The 18,230-nt window shown below is 48.6% G+C and overlaps 1 protein-coding gene and 2 long non-coding RNA genes across 4 annotated transcripts in view; 2 read left to right on the top strand and 1 right to left on the bottom strand.

Moving 5' to 3' along the window:
• The window catches only part of LOC121545990 (histone-lysine N-methyltransferase PRDM16-like), a 435,559-nt gene that overhangs the window by 78,207 nt on the left and 339,122 nt on the right, over positions 1-18,230 (top strand). For both annotated transcript variants that reach the window (XM_045209418.1, XM_045209419.1), the window contains exon 2: positions 15,419-15,822. In XM_045209418.1, coding sequence (XP_045065353.1) covers positions 15,419-15,822 — 404 coding nt within the window. The remainder of the gene's footprint in view (positions 1-15,418; positions 15,823-18,230) is intronic.
• Positions 8,001-8,551, top strand: LOC123482292. The gene is made up of 2 exons (XR_006657654.1): positions 8,001-8,075; positions 8,210-8,551. It is a non-coding gene; the product is annotated as an uncharacterized LOC123482292 (long non-coding RNA).
• On the bottom strand, positions 8,092-8,674 carry LOC123482291. Its single transcript, XR_006657653.1, has 2 exons — positions 8,548-8,674; positions 8,092-8,355 (listed from the first exon to the last, which is right to left on the bottom strand). It is a non-coding gene; the product is annotated as an uncharacterized LOC123482291 (long non-coding RNA).

Genomic DNA, 18,230 nt, shown 5'->3' with positions numbered 1-18,230 from the left:
GCGGAATGAAACCAGGCAGCAGTACAGTTCAAGGGAATCCAAAATACGTAGTAGCAAGGCAGAAGGCTGGTCAGAGTTACCGGGATTGAAGAGTAGTCAGGAGTCGTAATGGCAGAAGCAGGTCTGGATCTCCCTAAGGCAGAAGAGTATCCAATAAACAGGCAGGTCCGGGGTCACAAAACCAGGGTGAGCCAGAAGCGCGAGCAAACAGGTTCCGGGTGTGAGCTTTGCAGACGATCTGACACCGGAGAGCTGAAAGACAGGGCCTTAAATACTGGGAGAGGTTAGTGGGTAATGCAGCGCAGCTGGCAGAGTAATTAGAGCCGAGCAGAGCAGGGACAGGTGGAGCTAGTTAGGCTGAGTAGAGAGAGGGAGGTGAGCAGAGTGGAAGATAGTGGAAACCAATTAAGGTGGTAACCCGGTGGAGTGAGAGGGCTCATGACAGAACCCCCCAAGGGACGGCCCCAGAAGTCCCAAGAGCAACACCACGCCGGGCGGGAGGAGGGGAGCCGGAGGAGGGCTAGAACTCCTCCGAACGGTCCGAGTGAACGTCCTCATCCTCGGAGGAAGCCGGAGGGCCGTGGTCGGGAGATGGGACAGGTCCCGAGACAGGATCAGGCACAGGACAGGAAGCCGAGCGGGCCGGACGGTTAGGGACCCCTCTGGGGCGGCCCCTACGGATTGCAGGTTGATCAGGATGCCGTTGGTGGAAAGCGGTGATGAGAGTCCTATCCACAATCCGACTAGCTGGCACCCAGGTCCTTTCCTCAGGTCCATAGCCCTCCCAGTCAATGAGGTACTGGAGACCCCTACCCCTCCGTCTGGACCGAAGCAGGCGGCGGACGGTGTAAACCAGACCACCATCGACTGAGCCGTGGAGGAGGAGGACCAGGCGCAGCAGGGACCAGCGGACTCTCATGGATGGGCTTAATCTTAGACACATGGAAAGTGGGGTGCACCCTCAGGGAATTAGGCAGTTGGAGCCGGACAGCAGTTGGGCTAATCACTCTTATGATAGGGAATGGGCCAATGAACCGAGGTGCCAGCTTCTGCGACTCCACCCTGAGTGGCAGGTTCTTCGATGACAACCACACCCTTTGACCAACATGGTAGGTGGGAGCAGGAATTCTCCGGCGGTTGGCCCCGGTAGTGTAGCTGGCAACGGACCTGAGGAGTGTGGCTCGGGCTTGTGACCAGGTGCGGCGACATCGACGGGCAAAAGCAAGTGCAGATGGGCAAGTAACCTCCTCCTCCTGGCTGGCAAATAGAGGAGGCTGGTATCCATAAACACATTGGAAAGGGGACATACCGATGGCAGAGCAGGTCAGAGAATTGTGTGCGTACTCCACCCATGTCAATTGCTGCGACCAGGAGTGGGGGTTGCGTGAAGTCATGCATCGCAGTGCCTTCTCGAGCTCCTGATTAGCCCGCTCTGACTGCCCATTGGATTGGGGATGGAATCCGGAAGTCAGACTGACTGTGGCTCCCAGCAGGTGACAGAACTCCTTCCAAAAAGCGGAGGAGAATTGTGGACCACGGTCAGAAACAACATCCCTTGGCAGTCCGTGGATCCGGAAGACGTGTTCCAGGACCACCTGGGCGGTCTCCTTGGCGGTTGGGAGCTTGGGGAGGGGAATGAAGTGTGCCATCTTGCTGAAACGGTCAACGATGGTGAGAATGACGGTCATGCCACTTGAAGGGGGCAGCCCCGTGACAAAGTCAAGGGCGATGTGAGACCAGGGACGTCTGGGCACAGGCAGGGGCTGCAGCAATCCGGCTGGGGGCTGGCAGGACGACTTGTGTTGGTTGCAGATGGGGCAGGCTTGGACGAATTCCCGTACATCCTTCCTCAGAGAGGGCCACCAGAACCTCTGGGCGAGCAGGTTGTAAGTGCGGGTGGAGCCAGGGTGACAAGCTAGGCGGGAGTCATGTCCCCACTGAATGACCTGGGACCTCAGGTCTTCGGGGACAAAAAGGCGGTCAGCTGGGCAAGTGCTGGGACCTGGCTGGTTACGGAGAGCCTCCAGCACCTGTTCCTCAACAGCCCAGGTCAGAGCTGCAACGATGCAGGGACTTGGCAGAATCGACACAGGGTCCTTGGAGGGGTGTCATCCTTCTGGAATTGACGGGAGAGGGCGTCTGGCTTGGTGTTGCGTGATCCAGGCCGGTATGACAGAGTGAAATTAAACCTGGTGAAGAACAGGGCCCAGCGGGACTGCCTGGAGTTCAACCGTTTGGCCGTGCGGATGTACTCCAAGTTCTTATGATCGGTCCAAACGAGAAATGGAATGGTGGACCCCTCCAGCCAGTGACGCCACTCCTCCAAGGCAAGCTTCACAGCCAGCAGCTCCCGGTTCCCTATGTCGTAATTGCACTCAGAGGGGGACAACCGACGTGAGAAAAAGGCACAGGGATGGAGCTTCCTATCCTCCGCAGCCCACTGAGAAATCACAGCACCAACTCCCACATCCGAGGCGTCCACCTCCACAATGAATTGCCGGTCCACATCAGGCATCTGGAGGATGGGAGCGGAGGTGAACCTCACCTTGAGGGTACTGAAGGCTTTGTCGGCTGCTGGGGTCCAGGTGAAGGGTTGCTTGGTGCTGGTTAGAGCAGTGAGAGGGGCAGCAACGGTACTGTAGTTCCGGATAAACTTCCTATAGAAGTTAGCAAACCCCAGAAACTGTTGCAGCTTCTTTCTGTTCTCCGGAACTGGCCACGAAGTGACTGCTGATACTTTGGCAGGATCCATTTGGATACTTCCTTCTGCCACTATGTACCCCAGGAAGGCCACTGTCTTGACGTGAAACTCACATTTCTCTGCCTTGGCGTAGAGGGAATTCTCCAGAAGACGATGAAGGACTTGCTGGACATGGCGGGTGTGTTCAGACAGGTTTCTGGAGTAAATTAAGATGTCATCCAGGTAAACGAAGACAAACTTGTTTAACATGTCCCGCAGTACATCATTCACTAGAGCCTGGAACACAGCAGGAGCATTGGTGAGGCCAAAAGGCATAACCAGATACTCGTAGTGGCCTGTTGGTGTATTGAATGCGGTCTTCCATTCATCTCCCTCCCGGATCCGCACTAGGTGGTAAGCGTTTCTGAGATCCAACTTGGTAAAAACAGTGGCTCCCTGGAGCAACTCAAAAGCAGAGGTGAGCAGAGGCAGAGGGTAACGGTTTTCACTGTGATGTCGTTGAGTCCCCTGTAGTCGATGCAGGGGGCGAAGAGATCCGTCCTTCTTCCCCACAAAGAAGAAGCCAGCACCAGCAGGAGATGAAGATGAACGGATTAATCCTGCGGACAGAGAGCCATTGATGTAGTCCTCCATGGACCTTCTTTCAGGAGCAGACAACGAATAAAGACGACCCCTTGGAGGAGCTGTTCCAGGGAGGAGGTCGATGGCACAGTCGTACGGTCGGTGAGGGGGCAGAGATGTGGCTCTTGCTTTGTTAAACACCTCTCTGAGACCATGGTAGCATTCTGGGACATTGGAGAGGTCCGGAGCGGAGTTAGTAGGTACTGGCCGAGGGGTAGTGCGGCAGCAAGCAGGCAGGTTCGGTGGCAGTCCTCTCCCCACTCCCTGATCACCCCGGTCACCCAGTCGAGCTGAGGGTTGTGCCGGCGGAGCCATGGGTAACCCAGGATGAGGGGTTGGCCTGGAGAGGGGAGCAGGTGAAACTGGATAGTTTCTTGATGGTTTCCGGACAGACCCATCGAGGCCGGGGCCGTGACATGAGTGACCGATCCGAGTAAGTGTCCGTCCAGTGCCCGGGCAGGAATAGGAGGTGTCAAACGGAGGTTCTCCAGTCCCAGTTGGCGTGCCAGCTTGACGTCCATTATGTTGGCTTCGGCGCCAGAATCCACCAGAGCAGCCAGGGTGTGAGTTGAGTCAGAGAGGCGGAGGTGAACTTGCAGCAGGGGTTTGCGGTCGGAGGACTGGATGGTCATTGAACTCGACCGGACTCCCCCTACGCCCGGTGAGCTTCGGCCCTTTAAAGGGCAGGTTACCACACGATGTCCATCACCTCCACAATAGAGGCAGAGGTTTGAGGTGAGCGGCGCTGGCGCTCTGCAGGAGTGAGGGAGGCTCGCCCAATCTCCATAGGCTCAGACTGATCAAGCTGACCTGGGTGAGTGGCAGTAGATGACAGGAGCCCAGTCGGATCTCTCCGAATGCCGGTAGTAGGTGGACCTTGGCGCCCCCTCTCACGACGACGGGTCTGTATCCTTCTGTCGATCCTGACAGTCAGTGCGATGGCTTCATCAAGAGTGGAAGGCAGTTCATGGGAGACCAACTCGTCCCTTGATATAGTCAGCCAAACTATGGAAGAACGCGTCCACCAACGGTGGTGTGTTCCAAGAACTTCGTCTAGCCAGGGTTCGGAAGTCGATGGAATGGTCTGCGACTGTACGTCTGCCTTGTCGAATACTGAACAGTTCACGAGACGCCTCTGCGGTGGGTGAATCCAGGTCAAACACCTTCAGCATCTCCTCAGCAAACAGGTCGAAGGTTGCACATGCGGGGGTTTGACGTTCGAACTCTGCTGTTCCCCAGAGTCGAGCTCGGCCCGTCAGGTGAGTGATGGCATACCCAACTTTAGCCCCCTCCGTGGCGAAGGTCCTTGGCTGCAAGGAGAACTGAAGTCGGCAGCTAGTCAGGAATGGCCGGACCTGGGTTGAATCGCCGTTGAACCGCTCGGGGTTTCCAATCTTGGGTTCCGGAGCAGCGGCTGCAATGACCGGGGCAGGTAACTCGGGGGCTGGGCTGGTGGGCAGACTGGCTGGGGTAAGGTTGGTGAGGAGTTGAATGAGCATGGCGAGTTGTTGTTGCTGCTGCTGGAACTGCTGCTCATGCTCATCGGTTTCCATGTCGGGGAAAGTGTGCGCTGAGTCCATAATGGTCAGATCGTACTGTCACGATTCAGACAGACGACCAGAGGACCACAATTGCGTCACACCAGAAAGTTTATTAAACTTAAGGGAAAAGGGAAGTAGGGGAGTGAATGAAGGCTCCAGGGGTAACAGGGATCCCGTCCAATGCGCTGGGTCTGTGCCCCCCAGTGGCAGCGATGCGTCCTATGAAGCCGGTGGTGGGTGGTCCAGAAGTCCTGGGGGGAGACACAGACACAACAGGGCGGAATGAAACCAGGCAGCAGTACAGTTCAAGGGAATCCAAAATACGTAGTAGCAAGGCAGAAGGCTGGTCAGAGTTACCGGGATTGAAGAGTAGTCAGGAGTCGTAATGGCAGAAGCAGGTCTGGATCTCCTAAGGCAGAAGAGTATCCAATAAACAGGCAGGTCCGGGGTCACAAAACCAGGGTGAGCCAGAAGCGCGAGCAAACAGGTTCCGGGTGTGAGCTTTGCAGACGATCTGACACCGGAGAGCTGAAAGACAGGGCCTTAAATACTGGGAGAGGTTAGTGGGTAATGCAGCGCAGCTGGCAGAGTAATTAGAGCCGAGCAGAGCAGGGACAGGTGGAGCTAGTTAGGCTGAGTAGAGAGAGGGAGGTGAGCAGAGTGGAAGATAGTGGAAACCAATTAAGGTGGTAACCCGGTGGAGTGAGAGGGCTCATGACAGGTTTCTGTCCTATGTTTCGTTAAAAGTAGGGAAGTAACAGCAGCAACCATGTCTTCGGTTGTTGCGCTCGATGGGTCTGGTGCCAGCTAAAGGGGAGAGAAAAAACGTTTTTAATGGTTCGAAAGCACTTTTGATTCTTGAAAACTGCACCAGATAGGCTGAGGTTATAAACGTTTAATTGATTTGTGAAAAGTGGAAGCTACTGCTGGAGTACATGTTTCCCTTCGCTTAATTGCCTGCCTGGTCTGGGCCCCTATGAAACCATGATCATTCAAATAAATTGGTAAAAGCCTTCGTTTTACTGCCCAGCTTTTATATGATACGTTTCCTGGATCTCTCAGGATGCTCTCTTGCCAGTCACTAAGAGTCTGTGACAGTGCTTTAATAGTTCACGTTTACATTTGAGACTTACATATCCGGTAATTCTGCAATTATTATTTCTCAATATTGTACGATCCAAAACCCAAGCGTTTATTGGAGCGAAGGCAGATAATTGATTTCAGATACTCCTTGGTGTCGATTATCAATTGTTTCAATGTAAAGTTCTCCTCAATTTCGTCATTCCAATGTCTATCTTCTGAGACTTTTTGTTCATACAGTAAATACAGTAATGATCATCTTGAACAGCTCTTAATCTAATGATCCACAGTGATCTGGAAGTTGTGCAACTGATAAGTTGATTAGGTCATTAGGCTATAAACTGGAACGTACTATCTTACCTGCAGAGTACCCTCATTATATAATCAACAAGTAAGAGTAAGTGAGTTAGACCGGATCAATCTTCCTACGTTTTATTGTTCTCAACTTGGCTTCTGAGTTCAACGGCTGTGGATACAAGCGCCAGGCCAGCTTCAGTGAGTTCTAAAGCGGTCTTATGTTGTTGGCAGGGTCGGTCGGGAGGAGGAGGGGGCCGGTTGATTGGAAACACTCCTAAAGTAATTGCGCAGCCTAGTTAGGCCTGATTGCCCGGTCTGTGTTTGGATAGCAAACTGCAGTTAGTGCTTCTAGCAAAAGACACCAGGGGCCTCATGTATCAATCTTGCGTACGCACGAAAACACGGCGTACGCCAGCTTTCACGTTCACGGTCAGATGTACTAACAGTGAAATTAACGTAAGAATGTGCGTTCTTCCACGTAAACTTCAGGCCTGGCGTACGTACATTTTTGTGATGTTTGTCCGTTGGCGACTCATAGAGGCAATAAAGTGAAGTGGCAAACATTACACTACGAACTGTTCTATCGCACCTGCCAGATATTGCTTATAATTTGTAATTGATAAATGATTTGCCATATTATTGTCACACGAGTCTTATTAGAATATTCTATTAATTATGCAATTAAGTAAGAACATATATAAAGGATGTGAAAATGGATACAACCCGTCTAGCAATGGCAGCTTTGGCTTTATTAGAAGACATTTTCAATGGACAAATCCGGAGAGAACGAGTTTTTAGGGACCACTGTGATTTTCTGGCCCACGACGATGACTGGCTCATCAGCCGTTTCAGATTTCCAAGGGCTATACTCTGCGCTGAGTTGGGTCCGAATTTGGAAAGAGAGACAGTGAGGAGCCACGCATTACCCGTTCCTTTACAGGTGCTTACTACACTTGGTTTCCTAGCAACCAGTTCTTTCCAAAGAGAACTGGCAGACCGCTCAGGAATAAGCCAGTCGTGTTTGAGCCGTGCAATGCCACCTGTATGGGACGGCATCATCCGCTTGTCTACCAGGTATATAACGTTCCCATACGATGCAGGTGACCAGCCAAACATCAAAGCGCAATTTGCAGCGATAGCCGGTTTTCCTAATGTAATCGGAGCGATCGACTGCACACATATTGCTATAAAGGCGCCATCTGAAGACGAATTTGCATATGTGAATCGGAAACATTTCCATTCAATAAATGTGCAGATTATATGTGATGCACAAATGCGCCTAACAAATATTGTGGCAAGGTGGCCTGGGTCAACCCATGATTCATATATCCTTACAAACAGCATGGTTGGGATGAGACTCCAAGCTGGCAGGGTGCGCGATGGGTGGCTACTTGGTAAGTTATGCATTTAAATGTATGGTTCTATCTAAAAGTAAAATGTTTGTGTCTGTAATTATTATTACTGCCCATCAGGAGACAGTGGTTATCCACTAAAGACGTGGCTGTTAACCCCCTCACCAACCCACAAACTGACCGAGAGCGCAGATACAATGATGCCCATTCCCGCACTCGGTCAGTTGTGGAGCGGGCGATTGGGCAGCTGAAATGTCGGTGGCGCTGCCTTGACAGGACCGGGGGATGCTGTTATACCGCCCTGACAAGGTTTGCCGCATCATACTGGCCTGTGGAGTGCTGCACAATGTCGCGCACAGGCATGGCATACCCCTTGGTGAGGTGGGGGCACCGCCAGATGACCCTGAACCAGGACCAGTATATGTGCAGCACAATCAACAAGCCATTCAGGCCCGTCAACGTGTAATTGCGACAATATAAATGGTACTCAGACACAAAGTTCATTTTTTGACCAATTCTTTTAATGAATGGCTTATTTCTGTGAGTGCGTCAGTGACATTTTTAAGGTGACTGTTCATTTCTTCAATGGCCCTAACAATTTGTTGTTGTGACTCCAGAACAGCATGCGTCAAGACACGGCCAGATGGACGGGCTTCAGCACTGGGGGGAACATTAGAGACACGGGAGACGCTGGACTGAATGGGCTCTGGCTGCTCAGGTGGTGCGGACTCTGAGTGCGTGCCAGTGGACGTTCCTGCGGTTCCTAAGTCCAATTAAACACAGGCACATCTTAACAGTAATTTGAGTCTGTTCCTTATTAATGGGTACACGCATTTGCAATAAAAGCAGTGGATACGTGAAATCTCTGGTGTACCTTTTGCTATATTGCATGCATTTTAAAATTAAACGGTGGCTGGCTATGTATATCAAAGTTAAGGAAATAAATCTGAGTCACCTTGCTGGCAGTCCTGTAGTATATCCGAGTCTCCTACATCAGCGGATACGATTCCAGAGATTATCGTGTCTCCTACAATAGAGGCAACTCTCTGATCAAAGGGTGCAAGTTCATCGGTCCCTCTACCACCGCCTGTTCTGCCCACACTTTGTCGGTGCGCAGCAGTTCTCCGCTTAACTTCCACCTTTATGTCTGACCATTTCTTCTTCAGTTCATTTACGGTGCGACTCTCAGATCCCACCGCGTTGACGGCATCAGACAAACTCGCCCACTCTTTTTTCTTTCTTTTGTTATTAATTCCAGAGGACAGATTTCCAAATAAAATATTTTTTCTTGTTTCTACCTCTGATAGTAGCACCTCTAATTCGTTTTCAGTGAAATTTCGTTTCTTGCTTGCTTTAGCCATGTTCTTGCAGGTTTCTTTTGCCAAATTGGACTAATTACCATATTTAAATTGATTTAATTGAGGGAGGAGACAGGGTGTGGTGTGGTGCTCGTGCATGTGCGCTCAATTTCGCGTTGATTGGGATGTACAAAGAGAATGTATGTGGAATGCTGCGTACGCAGAGATTCATACATCAGATTTTTTTGGTGCGTACGCACATTTATGGCTTTGTCCGTACGCAATGTTTTAGTATGAATTCAACGCAAGTCTTTGTACATGAGGCCCCAGGACTTGTCCACTCCACTCCACGCTGCCACACTACCGCCTACCTGCTCCCTCCGTCGTCCAGGCAACCTATAAATTGTTGTGAGTTTGAGATCAGAATCAATGTCTGTTACATTTGAGTGCTGCATTTGAGTGCTGCCCTTGGGTACTAACATGTGGTATATACAGTGAGGGAAAAAAGTATTTGATCCCCTGCTGATTTTGTACGTTTGCCCACTGACAAAGACATGATCAGTCTATAATTTTAATGGTAGGTTTATTTGAACAGTGAGAGACAGAATAACAACAAAAAAATCCAGAAAAACGCATGTCAAAAATGTTATCAATTGATTTGCATTTTAATGAGGGAAATAAGTATTTGACCCCTCTGCAAAACATGACTTTGTACTTGGAGGCAAAACCCTTGTTGGCAATCACAGAGGTCAGACGTTTCTTGTAGTTGGCCACCAGGTTTGCACACATCTCAGGAGGGATTTTGTTCCACTCCTCTTTGCAGATCTTCTCCAAGTCATTAAGGTTTCGAGGCTGACGTTTGGCAACTCGAACCTTCAGCTCCCTCCACAGATTGTGTATAGGATTAAGGTCTGGAGACTGGCTAGGCCACTCCAGGACCTTAATGTGCTTCTTCTTGAGCCACTCCTTTGTTGCCTTGGCCGTGTGTTTTGGGTCATTGTCATGCTGGAATACCCATCCACAACCCATTTTCAATGCCCTGGCTGAGGGAAGGAGGTTCTCACCCAAGATTTGACGGTACATGTCCCCGTCCATCGTCCCTTTGATGCGGTGAAGTTGTCCTGTCCCCTTAGCAGAAAAACACCCCCAAAGCATAATGTTTCCAACTCCATGTTTGACGGTGGGGATGGTGTTCTTGGGGTCATAGGCAGCATTCCTCCTCCTCCAAACATGGCGAGTTGAGTTGATGCCAAAGAGCTCGATTTTGGTCTCATCTGACCACAACACTTTCACCCAGTTCTCCTCTGAATCATTCCGATGTTCATTGGCAAACTTCAGACGGCCCTGTATATGTGCTTTCTTGAGCAGGGGGACCTTGTGTGCGCTGCAAGATTTCAGTCCTTCACAGCAAAGTGTGTTACCAATTGTTTTTCTTGGTGACTATGGTCCCAGCTGCCTTGAGATCATTGACAAGATCCTCCCGTGTAGTTCTGGGCTGATTCCTCACCGTTCTCATGATCATTGCAACTCCACAAGGTGAGATCTTTCATGGAGCTCCAGGCCGAGGGAGATTGACAGTTATTCGGTGTTTCTTTCATTTGCGAATAATCGCACCAACTGTTGTCACCTTCTCACCAAGCTGCTTGGCGATGGTCTTATAGCCCATTCCAGCCTTGACCCTGACATCCTTGGAGAGCTCTTTGGTCTTGGCCATGGTGGAGAGTTTGGAATCTGATTGATTGATTGTTTCTGTGGACAGGTGTCTTTTATACAGGTAACAAGCTGAGATTAGGAGCACTCCCTTTAAGAGTGTGCTCCTAATCTCAGCTCGTTACCTGTATAAAAGACACCTAGGAGCCAGAAATCTTTCTGATTGAGAGGGGGTCAAATACTTATTTCCCTCATTAAAATGCAAATCAATTTATAACATTTTTGAAATGTGTTTTTCTGGATTTTTTTGTTGTTATTCTGTCTCTCACTGTTCAAATAAACCTACCATTAAAATTATAGACTGATAATTTCTTTGTCAGTGGGCAAACGTACAAAATCAGCAGGGGATCAAATACTTTTTTCACTCACTCTATGTGTTTTATTGTACTACAGAGTTTTTCCACTTTTTGTTGCAGCATGGTACTTGTAATGCAAATATATTTGCTATCTGTATCTGTAGGGGTGTTCACGAAAACAAAATTAATTTAATTTACTCGATCTTTCAAACTTCTGCTCCAAAATACACTGCATGACCAAAAGTATGTGAACACCTGCTTGTCGAAAATATCATTCCAAAATCATGGGCATTAATATGAAGTTGGTCCCCCCTTTGCTGCTATAACAGCCTCCACTCTTCTGGGAAGGCTTTCCACTAAATGTTGGAACATTGCTGTGGGGACTTGCTTCCATTCAGCCACAAGAGCATTAGTGAGGTCGGCACTGATGTGATTAGGCCTGGCTTGCAGTCGGCGTGATAATTTATCCCAAATGTGTTCAATGGGGTTGAGGTCAGGGCTCTGTGCAGGCCAGTCAAGTTCTTCCACACCGATCTCAACAAACCATTTCTGTGTGGATCTCGCTTTGTGCACGGGGGCATTGTCATGCTGAAACAGGAAAGGTCCTTCCCCAAACTGTTGCCACAAAGTTGGAAGCACACAATAATCTAGAATGTCATTGTATGCTGCAGCATTAAGATTTCCCTTCACTGGAACTAAGGGGCCTAGTCCGGCACTATGCATTGGGGCAGGTAGCGTTCTTTTGGCATCCGCCAAACCCAGATGCTTCCGTCGGACTGCCAGTTGGTGAAGCGTGATTCATCACTCCAGAGAACGCGTTTCCACTGCTCCAGAGTCCAATGGCTGCGAGCTTCACACCACTCTAGCCAACGCTTGGCATTGCGCATGGTGATCTTTGACTTGTGTGTGGCTGCTCGGCCATGGAAACCCATTTCATGAAGCTCAGACAAACAGTTATTGCGCTGATGTTGCTTCCAGAGGCAGTTTGGAACTTGCAACCGAGGACTGAAGATTTGTACGTGCTACGCGCTTCAGCACTCGGTGGTCCAGTTCTGTGAGCTTGTGTGGCCTACCACTTTGTGGCTGAGCCGTTGTTGCTCCTAGACACTGCCACTTCACAATAACAGCACTTACAGTTGACAGGGCAGCTCTAGCAGGACAGTATTTTGACGAACTGACTTGTTAGAAAGGTGGCATCCTATGGCGGTGCCACATTGAAAGTCACTGAGCTCTTCTGTAAGACCATTCTACTGCCAATGTTTGTCTATGGAGATTGCATGGCTGTGTGCTCGATTTTATACACCTGTCAGCAACGGGTGTGGCTGAAATAGCCGAATCCACTAATTTGAAGGGGTGTCCACATACGTTTGTATATATAGTCTATGTCTGACTTTCTCCAAGTGATCTGGCCATGACTGTGCGAGAGGGAGGTTAGGAGTTTAGGCAGATGGTGTTTCTAGCTAGACTTGTGCCCCTCTAATTCTTTGTCTTCATCGTTGTCGTTGGACGGTGGAAACCCGAACACCACAATTACACTGTCAGCCACAGAACAGTGACAAGCATAGGTGACTAATCTAAACTGGCGAGTGACTGGCAATGCCTGGGTCATTTCTCCCCCATTATCTGTAAGATGACCCGGCAGGAAATGGCGGTGGTTGTGACTGAATGGAACACCATGTCCCATCAGGGCCTCCTCTGACGGTGGGAAATGTTTTGACTGGGAATACTGTGGGCAGGCTACCTTAACTGGGTCTGAAGGCTTTTTGGTTTTACGTCTTTCGCTTGTTTGGGTTGTGTGAGTCAGTTAGTAGAGCTGGCCTAGAGTGGCCCGGTATGGTTAAGTTCTATTGGTGATACTGCCTACAGTATAAAAGTCCTGTCTATACAATATGCTGTCTTTTGGTGATACTGATATAAAGTCCCAGTGTTGAGACTGTTTCTTACACAATGGAGTGAGTTGCAGAGAATAAGCCAAGATACTGCAGTGAAGGTCAAGGATTTCTTTCTCACTCTGAAGACATGTATTTTTTTTTACCTTTATTTAACTAGGCAAGTCAGTTAAGAACAAATTCTTATTTACAATGACGGCCTATACAGGCCAAACCTGGACGACGCTGGGCCAATTGTGCGCCGCCCTATGTATACAGTATATACCTTGTAGTCATTCTCTCTCTCTCTCTCTCGCTCTCTCTGTCTCTCTCTCTCTCTCTTTGAATCTCAATTGACATGTGTGGTTAATCAAAAACTAAAGCAGGAAGCACCAGTGACTTGGTTATTAAATAAGTGGTCAGATGACGCAGATGCTAAGCTACAGGACTGTTTTGCTAGCACAGACTGGAACATGTTCCGGGATTCTTCAGATAGCATTGAGGAGTACACCACATCAGTCACTGGTGCATCGATGAAGTCGTCCCCATAGTGACCGTACGTACATACCCCAACCAGAAGCCATGGATTACAGGCAACATCCGCACTGAGCTAAAGGGTAGAGCTGCCGCTTTCAAGGAGCGGGACTCTAACCCGGACGCTTATAAGAAATCCCGCTATGCCCTCCGACAAACCATCAAACAGGCAAAGAGTCAATACAGGACTAAGACTGAATCGTACTACACCGGCTCTGAAGCTCGTCGGATGTGGCAGGGCTTGAAGAATATTACAGACTACAAAGGGAAGCACAGCCGTGAGCTGCCCAGTGACACAAGCCTACCAGACGAGCTAAACCACTTCTATGCTCGCTTTGAGGCAAGCAACACTGAAGCATGCATGAGAGCACCAGTTGTTCTGGATGACTATGTGATCACGCTCTCCGTAGCTGATGTGAATAAGACTTTTAAGCAGGTCAACATTCACAAGGCCGCAGGGCCAGACGGATTACCAGGACATGTACTCTGAGCATGTGCTGACCAACTGGCAAGTGCCTTCACCGACATTTTCAACATGTCCCTGACTGAGTCTGTAATACCAACATGTTTCAAGCAGACCACCATAGTCCATGTGCCCAAGGACACTAAGATAACCTGCCTAAATGACTACCGATCCATAGCACTGATGTCTGTAGCCATGAAGTGCTTTGAAAGGCTGGTCATGGCTCACATCAACACCATTATCCCAGAAACCCTAGACCCACTCCAATTTGTATACTGCCCCAACAGATCCACAGATGATGCAATCTCTATTGCACTCCACACTGCCCTTTCCCACCTGGACAAGAGGAACACCTACGTGAGAATGCTATTCATTGACTGCAGCTCAGTGTTCAACACCATAGTGCCCTCAAAGCTCATCACTAAGCTAAGGATCCTGAGACTAAACACCTCCCTCTGCAACTGGATCCTGGACTTCCTGACGGGCCGTCCCCAGGTAGTAAGGGTAGGTAACAACACATCTGCCACGCTGATCCTCAACACAGGGGCCCCTCAGGGGTGCGTGCTCAGTCCCCTCCTGTACTCCCTGTTCACCCATGACTGCATGGCCAGGCACGACTCCAACACCATCATTAAGTTTGCCGACGACACAACAGTGGTAGGCCTGATCACCGACAACGATGAGACAGCCTATAGTGAGGAGGTCAGAGACCTGGCCGTGTGGTGCCAGAATAACAACCTCTCCCTCAACGTGACCAAGACAAAGGAGATGATTGTGAATTACAGGAAAAAAAAGAGGACTGAGCATGCCCCCATTCTCATCGACAGGGCTGTAGTAGAACAGGTTGAGAGCTTCAAGTTCCTTGGTGTCCACATCACCAATGAACTATCATGGTCCAAACACACCAAGACAGTCGTGAAGAGGGCACGACAAAGCCTATTCCCTCTCAGGAGACTTAAAAGATTTGGCATGGGTCCTCAGATCCTCAAAAAGTTCTACAGCTACAGGTAGTGCGTACGGCCCAGTGCATCACTGAGGCCAAGCTTCCTGCCATCCAGGACCTCTATACCAGGCGGTGTCAGAGGAAGGCCCTCAACATTGTCAGACTCCAGGCACCCTAGTCATAGACTGTTCTCTCTACTACCGCACAGCAAGCGGTACCGGAGCGCCAAGTCTAGGTCCAAAAGGCTTCTCAACAGCTTCTACCCCCAAGCCATAAGACTCCTGAACAGCTAATCATGGCTACCCGGACTATTTGCACCCCATCTTTTTACGCTGCTGCTACTCTGTTAATGATGTATGCATAGTCACTTTAACTCTACCCACATGTACATATTACCTCAACTACCTCAACTAGCCGGTTTCCCCGCACATTGACTCTGCAACGGTACCCCCCTGTATATAGCCTCCCTACTGTTATTTTATTTTACTTCTGTTCTTTTTTTCTCAACACTTTTTTGTTGTTATTTTACTTTTTTATTAAGTAATGAATGCATTGTTGTTTAAGGGCTGTAAGTAAGCATTTCACGGTAATGTCTACACCTGTTGTATTCAGTGCATGTGGCAAATAAAATTTGATTTGATTTGATTTGAATGGTTGAATAAATAAGAAACTGTACATAAACTAACTCTCTCTCTCTTTCTCTTCCTCTCTCAGATGACAGTGAGCCAGTGGACAGCATGCACGAGACAGAGGCCCACCTCCTGGCGGGAGGGGGTGAGAGTGGGGAGGAGGAGACCGAGGACAGCATCATGTCCCCCATCCCCGTAGGAACCCTGTCCCCGCACCCCAACAACCACCACCACCTTCCCCACCACCATCACAGCCACCATCATCACCACGAGGACCCGTTCACGCCCAAGGAAGGCTCGCCCTACGAGGTGCCCGTCTACATTCCCGACGACATTCCCGTCCCCAGCGACCTGGAGCTGCGTGAGTCCTCGGTGCCCGGAGTGGGCCTGGGGATATGGGCCAAAACCCGAATTGGGTCGGGAGAGCACTTCGGACCTCACAGCACACTGCAGAGCGCCACGGTCAAAGACAGCTCCTTCGGATGGGAGGTAGGTCATTGTTCTGTAGACGTTCTTTAGACGTCTTTACTATGTGATTTATCTCTCGCACCCAGTTTGTACCCAGCAAACCAAATTTGGTTCTGTGAAAGTTCCCAGAACATTCATTAGGTTGCGGCAAATATTCTCATAACAAAACTGTCCAGTGTGCTGATGATTATACAATGTTTGTATAAAAAATTCGCTTGACGCTACAAGAACGTTCGCAGAACACATTTAGTCTGTTCTTTAAAGGTTCCCAGAATGTGTTATTAGGTTGTGGGAAGAGTCTGGAGGGGACATTGTGGGGACATCGCAAAAGATATGTTCCCAAAACACAAACATTTTCCAGTTGTGCGGATGATTATACACTACCGGTCAAAGGTTTTAGATCATCTACTCATTCAAGGGTTTTTCTTTATTTTTACTATTTTCTATATTGTAGAATAATAGTGAAGACATCAAAACTAGGAAATAACACATATGGAATCATGTAGTAACCAAAAAAGTGTTAAACAAATCAAAATATATTTTATATTTGAGATTCTTCAAATAGCCACCCTTTGCTTTGATGACAGCTTTGCACATTCTTGGCATTCTCTCAACCAGCTTCATGAGTTAGTCACCTGGAATGCATTTCAATTAACAGGTGTGCCTTCTTAAATGTTTATTTGTGGAATTTCTTTCCTTCTTAATGCGTTTGAGCCAATCAGTTGTGTTGTAACAAAGTAGGGTGGGTATAGAGAAGATAGCCCTGTTTGGTAAAAGACCAAGTCCATATTATGGCAATAACAGCTCAAATAAGCAAAGAGAAACAACAGTCCATCATTACTTTAAGACTTGAAGGTCAGTCAATACGGAACATTTCAAGAACTTTGAACGTTTCTTTAAGTGCAGTCGCAAAAACCATCAAGCGCTATGATGAAACAGTCTCTCATTAGGACCACCACAGGAATGGAAGACCCAGAGTTACAGTGGGGAAAAAAAGTATTTAGTCAGCCACCAATTGTGCAAGTTCTCCCACTTAAAAAGTAATTTTCATCACAGGTACACATCAACTATGACAGACAAATTGAGAAAAAAAAATCCAGAAAATCACATTGTAGGATTTTAATTAATTTATTTGCAAATTATGGTGGAAAATAAGTATTTGGTCAATAACAAAAGTTTCTCAATACTTTGTTATATACCCTTTGTTGGCAATGACACAGGTCAAACGTTTTCTGTAAGTCTTCACAAGGTTTTCACACACTGTTGCTGGTATTTTGGCCCTTTTCTCCATGCAGATCTCCTCTAGAGCAGTGATGTATTGGGGCTGTCGCTGGGTTGAGATCTGGAGACTGGCTAGGCCACTCCAGGACCTTGAAATGCTTCTTACGAAGCCACTCCTTCGTTGCCCGGGCGGTGTGTTTGGGATCATTGTCATGCTGAAAGACCCAGCCACGTTTCATCTTCAATGCCCTTGCTGATGGAAGGAGGTTTTCACTCAAAATCTCACGATACATGGCCCCATTCATTCTTTCCTTTACACGGATCAGTCGTCCTGGTCCCTTTGCAGAAAAACAGCCCCAAAGCATGATGTTTCCACCCGCATGCTTCACAGTAGGTATGGTGTTCTTTGGATGCAACTCAGCATTCTTTGTCCTCTAAACACGACGAGTTGAGTTTTTACCAAAAAGGTATATTTTGGTTTCATCTGACCATATGACATTCTCCCAATCCTCCTCTGGATCATCCAGACGGGCCTGGACATGTACTGGCTTAAGCAGGGGGACACGTCTGGCACTGCAGGATTTGAGTCCCTGGCGGCGTAGTGTGTTACTGATGGTAGGCTTTGTTACTTTGGTCCCAGCTCTCTGCAGGTCATTCACTAGGTCCCCCCGAGTGGTTCTGGGATTTTTGCTCACCGTTCTTGTGATCATTTTGACCCCACGGGGTGAGATCTTGCCTGGAGCCCCAGATCGAGGGAGATTATCAGAGGTCTTGTATGTCTTCCATGTCCTAATAATTGCTCCCACAGTTGATTTCTTCAAACCAAGCTGCTTACCTATTGCAGATTCAGTCTTCCCAGCCCGGTGCAGGTCTACAATTTTGTTTCTGGTGTCCTTTGACAGCTCTTTGGTCTTGGCCATAGTGGAGTTTGGAGTGTGACTGTTTGAGGTTGTGGACAGGTGTCTTTTATACTGATAACAAGTTCAAACAGGTGCCATTAATACAGGTAACGAGTGGAGGACAGAGGAGCCTCTTAAAGAATAAGTTACAGGTCTGTGAGAGCCAGAAATCTTGCTTGTTTGTAGGTGACCAAATACTTATTTTTGCACCATAATTTGCAAATAAATTCATTAAAAATTCTACAATGTGATTTTCTGGAAAATCTTTTCTCAATTTGTCTGTCATAGTTGACGTGTACCTATGATGAA

This window comes from Coregonus clupeaformis, chromosome 30, assembly GCF_020615455.1.
Source record: "Coregonus clupeaformis isolate EN_2021a chromosome 30, ASM2061545v1, whole genome shotgun sequence".
Taxonomy (NCBI): Eukaryota; Metazoa; Chordata; class Actinopteri; order Salmoniformes; family Salmonidae; genus Coregonus; species Coregonus clupeaformis.
This window is presented reverse-complemented; position numbering and strand designations above follow the sequence as displayed.